The 12682-nt window shown below is 41.9% G+C and overlaps 1 protein-coding gene across 18 annotated transcripts in view; it reads left to right on the top strand.

Annotated features, from left to right (window-relative positions):
* The window catches only part of Syne1 (spectrin repeat containing nuclear envelope protein 1), a 454318-nt gene that overhangs the window by 79616 nt on the left and 362020 nt on the right, over positions 1 to 12682 (top strand). For all 18 annotated transcript variants that reach the window (XM_040728331.1, XM_040728319.1, XM_040728318.1 and 15 more), the window contains one exon: positions 7056 to 7151. In XM_040728331.1, the coding sequence (XP_040584265.1) occupies positions 7056 to 7151 (96 nt within the window). The remainder of the gene's footprint in view (positions 1 to 7055; positions 7152 to 12682) is intronic.

The following is a 12682-nucleotide window of genomic DNA, read 5'->3' as shown; positions in this document are numbered from 1 at the left end:
GCCATGATCTGGTGTCATGCTTAGCAATTAAGTTTACACTGTGTGTCCCACCTAAAGAAAGTGGCCATCTGTGTCATGAACTCCCCATCAGACATTTTCTAGTCCAGCTTTACTGATGTCACTAGATATCTAACAATCACTAATATTAACCATAGGGTGTATGCTCCTCATCCTAAAGTGACATACTGTAGCATTTTGTGGCATAAAATATTTGGTCAACTTTTTGCCCATGGATAACAAAACCCTTAGTAGATGACCAAACACAATGATGGGAAGTGAGCATCTGGGTTGGTCCTGGGAAGTGAGAGGAATTTTTTTTAACTCTTTACATTGCAAAAGACTAAATCCTTAATGCTGCAAATCTACTTTATAACTGTGTGATACTGAGTGGCTAACTCCCTAAAACGTTGGCAGCAGAATACCACATGACGCAGCAATTCTGTTGCTGGGTTTGTACCTAAAGAACTGAGAGCAGAGTAGTCAAGAAGCATCAGTTCCCTCCAGTTCACGGCAGCCATTTGCAGCTGCAGTTAGAAGATTGGAGCAACACCGCGTCCACTGAGAGAGGAATAGACTTACCGAATATGTTGTGTACCACAAGTGAATATTACTCAGTGGAAACAGGGAAGGATTCTACCTCAAAGTGGAGAACCCTCAAGGACATTGTGCTAAGTGAAATAAGCCAGTCAGCAAATGACAAATACTTCATCACTCTACTTTAATGCGGTATCACAAGTAGTCAAAACTGCTGAAAAGGAACAGGAGGTGGTTTTTAGGCTGTGAATATTTTAGCATAGCTAAATAAATGTTTAAATATTTGAACTAATATAAAGAGACAGCCTAGTTCCTTTGATCGCATACAGTCCCATCTTACAGAAGTCACTTACTTGAATGCTATCATCCAATGGGAAGGAGAGATGTCAGGAACATAAATTATCACATCTAGAACAATGCTTCAAGGCTAACTGAGAGTTAGGCATATAGGCATGCTTTAGCAAGTGAACCGGATTCATCTTGGAAGATTTGCCCCAAAGGGGATGTGACTGAAAAGATTCCGGATGTCTCAGTCTAAGAGGGAAATACTGACTGGCCAGGAAAGGGTTAGCTCAGCCCTCTGCAGGCTTGCTTTGCTGCAGGGCAGGCTTTCTCAGAATCTGTGAAACAGTCATGGTGGCTTCTGGGAGACAGCTTACTAAGGTCTTGTGCTGTACATTATCTACAAGTGTCATTTCTGTGTCAGGGCCTCAGCCAGACTGTTCTGCCGTGATTAGGTCATTGTTTATAGACAGCATGGTTTGGATAAGGAGGCCTTTGTTCCCCCTTGAAACTGAGGAGAGAAGGAATGGTAGATCCTGAGTATCCACAGTCGGTCATGGGGACATGGGGGCACTCAGACTCCCAGTAAAAGACTGTGTATGCTTGCATGGCTTTTCCAGGCAGTCAGTACTCGCTGTTATCACAGGTCATTGTTAAATAATGAAGTGCCCACCAGACTTAGGAAGAGACCAACTGCTTACTTTGGAAGCCTGCAATTTCCCTTCCTCTTCATTCAAGGTGGCTCCCCCCTGAAATGATTTAATCCACGTTCTTTTTGTTAAAATAAAGTGTCCCTTGTCACCATGGGTTGAACAGCTCCCCAGTGTTCTTTGAGCCACCAGTCCTGAGAATGCCTTGAGACTTCAGCTTGCTGACCTACCAATTGTAGAGAAGGGCACAGGGTAGAGTAGCTTTGCAGCCTCCACACACATTGCATCTTTCTGTCACCACCATGAGCCAACTTGGCCTCAACCGTCATCTGTACTAAAGCAGAGACTGCGAAGTGCTCAGGATGAACCATGACACAAACACGGTTGTTAGGGGACATACTGTGAGTCAGACTGACTTGTGCCTATGCCAATACGGTAAACACACATGACGTTCCTATTGCTACAGTTCAGTCTTCCCCAAATCCGCATGGAACAGAGGGTTTAGTTAATGAAGTCATTGCATCCAGCTGAGTTAGCTGGACTTCAGCTCATCAGTCAATAGTTTACTTAGTAATATTAAGTAAGTCATCTTTATAGGCTCATGGATCCTAGAAAATGAATGCTAATACCTTTCCTTTCTCCCAAGCTTGCTCCCACAACATACCTGGACTCTGGTCCCAGTTGCTCAGCACATGTGATCTTAGCCAGTGACTGGGTCTTCCCAAGATTCAGATTCCTAGTTTACAAATAGGAAATAAAACAAATGTCCAGTCCATACAGAGTTCTAAGCATGTTTGGATGCCCAACAGTATTTTATTCACTCTCCTTTCTTCATTCTATTCTGATCTCTTCCTTACTCAAAGATCTAGCAGGTTTAAGTGTATAAACATCTAAGTAGTGGATGCTAAGCACTGGGTGTCATATATGCACTCTCTATGACTGTTTGGTAATATTTCCTTTACACACCAACATTTTTCATTTGTATACCATTTTTAAATGTAAGGTTTCTTTAAAATTTCATGCCATTAAAATGGTTATTTCTGACATGATTTTTCTTCAACTATCCTATTATTCCCTCCCCTTACAAAGGAATTTCTTCTCAGGATATAAAATTGATATTAAATAGCAAATATGGTAATTCCTTCATGAAATACATTGCAAAGCAAATGTTGGGTAAGAAGTCAATATATGCTGGTGTCTACTGACTAATAAAGAAATACCAGTCACACACACACACACACACACACACACACACACACACACACACACACCCTGTAGTCATACACACACATCAACACCACACACACACAAACTCACCACACAATCCCACAGTCCCACTAGTAAGACACCATGCTCCCTGGCACACACACTTGTATAAATAAAAACAAGTATTTTTAAAAGGATGAAACATTTGATCTTCTTGCAGTCCCCAAAAGGAAGGAAATGATCCTTGTTACAAAGCGTCTCTACCGTGAGGAAAACAAGGGCATACAGCAGGCAGAAATGGGGAACCCCACCCTCCTCACCCTTCTGAGTGAATTCACTATCCAGGGTCTCACCAGGCAATGGCAGCTCCTCAGCTGCAAAGATCTGTGCATGTTCTCTGGGTTTCTAGAAATATTAGCGGGCAGGCAATCCTTTTCAAGCCAAGCATAGGGCATAGACCTTACTTGAAGAAGTTTCTAGGAAGAATGGTACAACAGAAAAGCACTTCATTTTTTGGTACAAGAAGAGGTCTGTTTTTGAACAGTCAGACTTGGCAGAAAAATGTTCAGTGTCCACTGAATATGGATTGCTAAGACCAACGGGGGCTGTGATGAGCAAGATTCCTAAATATTCTACAAAAAAGACAACTTAGCACCATTGTGGTCATGATTCTATCAGTTCTTGAAAAGCAGTGGGAACAAAACCACAGTCTTTACTTTGTCTTTCGTCAGGCTCCCATCAATTATCATCATTTCTGTCTGCCTTTTGGCCTCCAACCCTATGATCCAAGTCTGGTCAGAGAAGTCAAGGGAGGACTCAGGAGTCATATCTGTGCAGACAATTTTGTGAAGAACAAGATGCTCAATTGAGTTTGACCACAGCGAAGAAGGAAAGGAGAGAAGAAAGAGAGGATGATGGAGAGAAGGAAAAGGCGTGGAATGGGAAGGAAAAGAAGAAGGGAAGGAAGGGCAGGAAAAGAAGAAGTAGAGAGACAGAGAGCAGGGAGGAAGGTTGTGAGTCAGGTTGACAGGTCTTAGAGGATTTGGAGGAATGGTTCAAGATGAGAATGGTGTCAGCAACACCGGGCAGAGGACCGTGAGCTGAGGCCCTGTCCAGCAGTCACTGTTGATTACGCCAAAGGCAATTTCCAGCAGCACCATGGAGCACTGTACTACAAAGTTAGAGATATGTGTTTAGTGCCAGATTGTATACGCATGTTATCATCTCTGCATGTTTTCATCTATTATGTTATCACCCATACACATTATCATCCATGCATGTTACCACCCAGACATGTTATCATCTATGCATGTTATCATCATGTGTGCTATCATTTATGTATGCTATCACACATGCATGGTATTACCATGTATGCTATCATCTATGAATGTTATTATTCATGCATGCTGTAACCCATGTATGCTATTACCTATGCATGTTATCACTCATGCATATTACTACCTAGGCATGTTACCATGCATGCATGTTATCATCATGTGTGCTATAATCTATGCATGCTATCACCCATGCATGTTATCACTCATGTGTGCTGTCATCTATGTATGTCATCATCTATGCATATTATCACCCATGCAATATCACAGCTTCGGTGCCGAAGTTCTTGTAATGTTTATTATTTTGTGGAAATTTTCAGTTTCCTTTAGTTTTCCTTATGTATACAGGCAAAATTTCACTTGTATTTTCTAACTAAATTTATCATATATTTATGAACTTTTCCTTACTGCTTTTCTTCATTTAAGTTATTAAGATACAAGTTGGTACTTTGAGTTATACCTGTATTCTGCTTATAAGGGTGATCAATGAGTAATACAATAATTTGCTTGATATCACATTAGTTTTTATTGTAATGATTTTTTATTCTAAATAATCTGACTTATGTGCTTGGGATACGAAGTCCATATTAAATTTTTGGTACATAATTAAGAAGCAGCATGAATGGTGGGATCTGACCAGGAATGATTGAAAACACAAATGCTATTATTTCTGACCATGTGTTTCACAGCATGAGGACAAAATGTGTTCCGCTGTTCATTTCAGAAGGAAAGAGAAGTGCATTTAAAATTAGAACTATAACATTCAGCCTCCATAATTCCTGCAGTCAATGAGAGACATGGAAACGGCTCACGTCAGCAGGTGGAGGAAAAAGTGGACCTCAGTAGATCATGCATCTCAGTATATCTGCCTAGAACACAGTTTTAAAAAGAAAAACAGTTGAAAGGGAGCATTAGGCCTTTAACGAAGTTCAGCAGGAGTCAGGGAACTGTGGAGCTTAAACTCTGACAGATGCCAAAGTTTTGTTTCTGGGACTCAATGGTGAGCACATCCCTCTCTATGGGCCATCAGCATTAAATCATTACATCTTGCCTACTGCTGACTGTCCCGAGCTCTCTGATGAGCTCCAGCCTGCACAGCATCTCAACAACTCTCACGCATGTTCATAACAGCATTAGAGATGTCGGTGACTTGAACCGGTCTTTTTCTTTTGCATAGAGGAGTGGAGAGGGGTTCTGTGTACTGCTGCGCTTAGGGCCTCCTGGCTCCATCTCCTCTGAGGGGTGGTGTGCTGGGTACATTACTTTGTGAATCACAGCACAGCCTGATGCACACTTCGGGAGCACTTGTGCTCCCATGGTCCCCAGGGAAATGTTATCCAGAGGCCGAAGCTCCTTGAGTCCCAGGTTGTGCCTTGTTCATGGTGAAGTGACATTGACTAACCCCCCACCCTGGTCTGGAGCAACCCCTGCTATTTTGTTGGATTCTGCTTTAATCTCTGATACTTTTTAGATGATAGTGCTTCCTTTCCCCCTTATCTGATGCCAGCTCACCTTTTGTTGAAAACTCTCTTACTAGAAAGGAGCTGGTAAATAAATTAAAGCTTAAGCATCAAATAAAATGAGGCTTTAATCTTATTAAATTTTTGAAAATAGATTGTTTTCTTAGAAAATATTCTGATTAGAGTTTCCCCTTCCCCAATGCCTCCCAGATCCCCTATGCCTTCCCACTCATGCAAATCCTCACCCTTTCTTTCTCATTGGAATACAGACATCATCATCATCATCATAAAAACAAAAGCCCATATAGGCCAGAATAGGACAAAACAAATAGAAAAAGAGAGTTACAGAAAAGACGTAAGAAACACATACAGGTGCCGGGACACAAACTTGAACGTACAGAAAACACATTAAAAACACAATTGCAAGCATTAGTAGATAAGCAAAAGATCTGAAGGGGTAAAAAAGACTTAAAAAAACCCGTGAAACAAAAATCCCTCCACAAACCCCACTGTGTTTATTTTGTGTTTGACATCCCCATCAGGGATGAGGGCGTGTGTCTGCTTCCCTTTTTGGCATTAGGACCTCATCTATCTCAGACTTGGGCATGCTCTGTGTGTGCTGTCATGAGTATATATGTTCATGAGTCCTGTTGTGACTAAAAGGCCTTGTTTTCCTTGGTGCCTTCCATCCACACTGGCTCTTACAATCTCTTCGCCTCCCCTGCTTCGGAGTTCCGAGTTCTGAGGAGAGGGATATGATGGAAGCATCCCTTTCAGGGCTGAGTGTTCAAAGATCTCTCACTCTCTGCACATCATCCCGTTGTGGGTCTCTGTATTTATTACAGCCTACTGCAGGAGGAAGCCTCTCTGATGACGGATAGCAGAGCAAGACAAGGATCTATGAGTGTAGCAGAATATCATCAGGAATCACTTCATTGCTATGTTCTTTCAGCAGAACACTAGTATTTTGCCTTCCCGTGGGTCCATGACCCATCTTGTTTCAGATTCTTGGCTACCTGGTCAGCGCCAGGCGTGGGTTCCACCGCATGGAGTGGGCCTTAACTCCAGTCATGGGTTGGTTACTCCCACGATTATTGTGCTCTATTGCACCGGTGTATCTTGCAGACGGGTCACCACTGTAGTTCTCAGGGTTTGTGGCTGGGTTGGTGTTTGCCTTTCTCCTCTGGTAACATGCAGACTGCCTCCCAGTAACATAAACACTAGTCAGTAGGGGCGAAGGCTCTGTGAGGGTACCAGCTTGACTTTTGTGAGTTCAGCAATGGAATATGATGGAGTTTTTAGATATCCAGTTGTATTTACACCAGTCTAATTTTCTCCTTGAAGTTTTCAACATGTAACTGGTAACTACATAAAAAGTTAGTCAAGGGGTCTGGAGTATAGCTTAGTGGTAGAGCATATGCCTAGAATAAAACTGGCCTTGGTTTAACTCATAACACAAATAACTAATGGGGGGTGGTTGGATGGATGGATGAATGGGATGGATGATTGATGGATGGATGGATGGATGGATGAAAGGATGAAAAAGTATATATGGATTTCACCCCAGTTAGTGGCATTTTGTCTTGCAGCGGAAGCCCCCCATGGTGGTGGATGACCTCTTTGAAGACATGAAAGATGGCATCAAGCTGCTTGCTCTGTTGGAGGTCCTATCTGGGCAGAAGCTGGTAAGGATCTTTTCTGACCATACCTACACAGTCATGTTTATCTGGAATGACAGACTTGTGTGCCAAAGGGATACTACCCACAGGAGAAAAACTTCCTTAGTAATTATCAATATCCCAATACTGGCCACCTGCTTGGGGAATGAAGAGTACATTAGCCTCTTGTTCTTGGGAGCACCATGACTGACGTGGCCATGTGTGGGAGGGAGGAAGTCATCAGTGCCCTGACGAGGTGGACACTGCATCCGGAAGGGACGGTCACCTGGGTTATAAATTACAAACCAACAACTACTCCCCGTTATGTGTTTGTCCTCCTTTGCTTTCTATGGCTGTGGCCAAACTCTGATAAAGCCATTTAGAGGAGGAAAGGGTTAATTTGGTCTTCAAACTCTCAGCTCATAGTCCATCACTGGAGGGGGAGGCCAAGGTAGGAACTTCAGGCAGGAACCTGGAGGCAGGAATGGATGCAGAGGCCATGAAGGGATGCTCCCTGCAGCTTCCTCAGCTTGCTCTCTGACAAAACCCAGCATCACCCGACAGTGAGCTGGATCATTCCATATCAAGTGTTAATCAAGAAAAAGTCCTACAGACTTGCCTCCGGGCCAAGCTGAGGGAGGTTCCCTCCTCCCAGATGACATCAGTTTGTGCCAAACTGACAACAAACTAACTAACTGCGTCTGTTTCCTACTCAGAAGAACTGTTGATTTGCCTCAGTATTTGTATAGCTGTCTGCTGGAAATGAAGTTTGAAGGCAGTATGGCACTTGTCATGTTCTTGGTGACATCCTGTATCATCAATCACTTGTAACAAGAGCAGAATACTCAGAGAAGCATTTTCTATCCCAGAGTACCAACAGAGTGCAAAAAACATTGGCCGTGAGCAGTGAAATACATTTTCATTACATTATTGCATATTAAAATTCACATAAAATATGCAATTTTTCTATGTCAGAGTATAACAGTAAGTACCTTGCAGATAAAAACTATTTAAAAATAAACACTTGCTGTATTTGGGAAACAGCATTCAGAAAATAATTTCAAAATGACCTGTCAAACCCTAGATATGAACTCTGGAGTTGACAGTAGTTCCTTTTCTTTTATAAGAATCTTTTTTGATAAATCCTTGTATTTGTAAAAAAAATGTCAGTACATGTTGCTTCTGGATGGAGGGGATACAATGAGGCCTAAGGGCATTGACCAGACTGACTATTAGCTCACACTCAAGTGATCCTCAGGCTAAGTCTAGAATAGCTGAGACTACAACATTGATATATGCCACTGCACTCCACTAATGCTGTCTGTCTAGTAGACAGATGTGCTGATTTGGGGCTTTTTTTCTGATAAGTTGACAGCTCACACAGATAATGCAGGGAACCCCAAAGTTCTTGGGATCTGCCATACTTCAGGTGAAGGTCGTCCTTCCTAGAAGCAAAGTCCAAGCTCTATGCTTGATACCTAAAGAAGATGGGTGGGCAGGAACCATCAACTAGGCATTTGGACCACAGCAATCTCTTCCTGGGGGAGGGGGGCTCCAAGTCTCCCTGAAACCTTTTCTGCTTAGGTGAGTGTAAAGTCTGTGATATTGGGGCAGGGCTCCAGAGTTCATTGTAGAAAAACGAAAATGGGACAACCAATAAAAGAAGCAGGGATGGGAGGTACACATCAGCCATCGAGACCTAACCCTGGGTTCCTCCTCCTCTAGGACAGGGTAGGCTGCATCAGAACAAGCAGTGTTGTGTTCCTTCCAGTGACCCAAGGGCCTGGGATCCCTCAGCTTTATCTCTTGAATCTTTATAGTCACTGTTGCAGAGATTATCCAGTTTTTACTTTACCCCCTGAGTAGAGTATGCTGTAAGTGTTTGTTCGAAGCTACAAGTTGGTGTGAATTCCATGCAAATCATTCTAGCTGTACTCATAGGGCAGCAGATGCTTGTGGACAGGTGCCCACCATCTTGACTCTCCTTTGGTTTCTGCTTTGGGCAATGGGAGGCATCTCTATGCATATTGTGACAACACTGCTCTGGGTTGCTGCCTCAGGCTGGACCAGAGTCACCAAGGTCATTTGTCAGTCTGAAATGTAAGCAAATTTAGGTTGAAAAAAACACCCTCTAAACCCCTCAGAATTTTCATGTAATAGAGATCGGAGTCCAGGAATGGTTGCTTGATCCTTAAAGTTTTAGGAAGTACACTTCTGAGACATGTTCAGAGGTCTCAGAGCATCCTTGTAAAGTCCCCAGTGGGACCTAGCTCCAGTTGTCCTCAGCAGAAAGTTCCAGAAGCACACCTTTGCTTAGCTTTCCTCTTTTTCTGTCTTGCTCCCAAGTCATCCTGCTTCCTTAGTTACCTGGGAACGCCTCCTCGATAAGCACATGCTCCCAAATGCCTGTCTGTGCTGAGCTGTGCAAGGAGCCCAACAGATCACACATGAACAGAACAGCCAGCTCGGAGCACATAGGCATGTAAATGAGCTAAATAAACTGGGAAGTATTCGTGTGTGAGGAAATCAGACGGAAAGCACAGTCCCTTGATTTCCAGACCCAAGTCCTCCTGAATTTACCTCAAGATTGAAGGAGCCTTCGAGTGAGTGTTGAAAGAGTACACTTGTTGTTCTAAGTGTCAAATGTAACTCTGCCGTCTATCAAAGTTTTGAAGGGCATTTAAATTCTGGGTTAATTTATTCTAGAAAAGGAGTAGTGGAACTTCTGATAACACAGTCCTCCGTTTAAATGTCCTACTCATTCATGTGTGGTTAAAATTACAGGGTCTTAAAAGATAACAAAACTTCTTTAGTGCTAAACAAAACAACAAAAATTTTTATGGCTTCAGTTGACGGAGAGGGAAACTAAGATGTAAGGGCATCTTCTAACCTGACCTTTTAAAATTATTTATTGATATTAAGCCTTTTAAGAGTCTCAACCATGTAAACCGAGGTTACTGTGACATCATAGACTCGTGATTTCAGTTTCACACATGCGTGCACTGTGGTCCAGGATCACAAGAGGATGAAGAGGTACTAAGGAGTGAAGGCCCTAGCCACTTTCGCAGAGCCTTTCAAAGCAAGAATTGAACAAAGCATTGTCCTTAGGAGTCAACACAGTGGGGGAATTCTATAATTATCCCAGGGCAGGGGTAGCTCTATAGGGAGCATCACAGTAGTGCAGCCCAGGACTCTGGCTCGGATGACCATTCAGGAGATGTAGCCAAATGACTTAGCAAACTCTGTAGTGCCAGAAGCTCAGGGTGAGGTCTCTATATTCTAGTTCCTTTTAATGACCTGGCTGTGGCTCCCTTGGCTTTGATTTTATTTAAGGGAATCCTTCTTAGATTCCCCTGTTTAGTTGAGTATCAACTGTGTGACATTTAAAGAATGTGAGCATTTGCCATGTGGGAAATAAAAAAAAATAAAACAAAACACAAAACAAGCAATAGGGACATAGTGGTCATCTACCCACAACTGACGAGGAGCTCTTCAAATCTGTTTTGTTGAGCTGGAAGCATGCTGTTGGGAAGACTCTCTATCACTTTGCATTCTGGAAGCCCCATAACCCACTCAGACATAACTGGTGAAAACTTAAGTGCCAGTAGACCCTCAGGTTCATCCCAGGACTATTAGTCGCTGAGCAGATCTCGATTCTGCTATGCAACCTGACTGACAAGTTAATGTTTCTCAAGTCCGCAGTCTGAATATAACACTGCCTTATGCCTCTAGAGAAACACAGATGAGTGAGGTATGGCTAATGTCCCCAAAGAGTTTACAGGCTAGTAGCGAGAATAGCTACTAGCTTGGATCCATTATTGTACAGAAACCAGGTGTAAACATGAGTTAAGATAATACAACAGATGTTTACCTTTTTCTCGCTGAGCCACTGTACCTCTGAAGAAGAAAGGAAGGAAAAATTTGCCAACTAGATATCAGATCATACAAGGATACTGTATTTTTAGATATATTTATAATGCATGTTGAGTTGACACAGGGTATTCTTATTGTTAAATTTGATAAAGTTGAGGAATAGAAAGCATAGTGGAATTTTACAATATAATTTAGAGGTCCATGTTGGATATGGAAGAAAGCAGGGGTTATTCAATAAATAAATGGAGAAACACTTTTTAAGAAAAGATGAAATTGTTCTTTAGATCCTAAACATATGCACAGTTTCTGTATGTGTGCTTTCTGTATTAATGGCACAAGGTCTTGTCACACTTAGAGAAGATAGGTGAATGGCTTTTAGAAAATAGAGTTTAAAAAATAATACAAGGCCCAAAGTTCTGGATGTGAAAATTTCCTTCATTTAGCTGGGTTAAAATTAAATTAACACATAATATAAAAACCAAATAAAGTGGCAAACAATGTTGCTCACCTGCCTAAGACAGACACAGTTTATACTGGGAGAGGCTTAACAGAGGATGAGAGCAAGCATATATAAAGTGTGTTTACTAAATGATAAATAGTAGTGACTCAGAGGAAATCTTGGACAGGAGATGTGGAAAAGAATTTGACAAAAGAAATCCACAGGTCAGAGGGAGAGACATATATGCCAGTGCCGGCTGGTCAGGGATATGCAGATGAGCACTGGAGTGGGAACAGAGCATATGCTGAAGTTTAAAAAAAATGGAAAAACCATCTGTGAAATCAAGTGTTGAAGAGGACTTAGACCGACAAAATTATCTTTGTGATTCTTGCAAAAGTGAGCAGAGCACTATCCTCTGGGAAAGTATGGCATTAAACTTTGAACATTGTATTGATTGCCCCTGACTCAGAAATTTTAAGGGAATTACACCCGAGAGAAATTGTGTTTGTACAAAAGCTGAGAAATATGAGATTTATTAGCCAGAAATGTCCTGGAAATGATTTAGCTTCTATCCGAAGAGTATAAACAAGACGCATGTATACATGGCTGACTATGAATGAGGGCCCCATAAGGAAACAGTTCAGGTGAATGTTGTCAATGAAATGGTGTTTAGAAAAGCTCAAGGGATGACTACAGAAATACCTTTTAAATAAAGACAACAGCTCAAATCATGTTAGTGTTTTTCTTTTCCATGGCATATGGTCTCAGTCTTTAGCCTAGATTGGCCTTGGATTCATGGCAATCCTCCTGTGTTAGGCAATTGGGAGTTGGGATGACAGATGTGAGCTGTTGTGCCTGCCTTAAAATAAGTGCTTTTGGGACTGCATATAAATGAATTGAATCTGTTAAGAAAGGCAAGCGTTGGGCTGGGTTTAAAATGGTTGCCAAGGGAGTGGGAAGACAGGAAGTAAGAATGGATATGGGTGGGATGAAAGAACATGATTTTTGAGTCTTGGCTATCTTAGCTGGTGGGTTTGCAGATGCCTTTGTCATGGTAAATCGTAGTTAATTAAATAAACTGAACCAGTGTCCTGTGCATAGAGCCATAATGGGACAATGCATATAATATATGTATTGATATAAGTAAGTTCTTAGGAAAGAACAATACCAAAAAAATTAAAAATATCTTCTATTTACATATTAAAAGAAGAGCTGGGCAGTGGTGGTGCGTGCTTTTAATCCCAGC

This window comes from Mesocricetus auratus, unplaced genomic scaffold, assembly GCF_017639785.1.
Source record: "Mesocricetus auratus isolate SY011 unplaced genomic scaffold, BCM_Maur_2.0 Super-Scaffold_100018, whole genome shotgun sequence".
NCBI classification, from domain to species: Eukaryota; Metazoa; Chordata; class Mammalia; order Rodentia; family Cricetidae; genus Mesocricetus; species Mesocricetus auratus.
The sequence above is the reverse complement of the archived record's forward strand: the minus strand, read 5'-3'. Positions and strand labels throughout refer to the sequence as shown.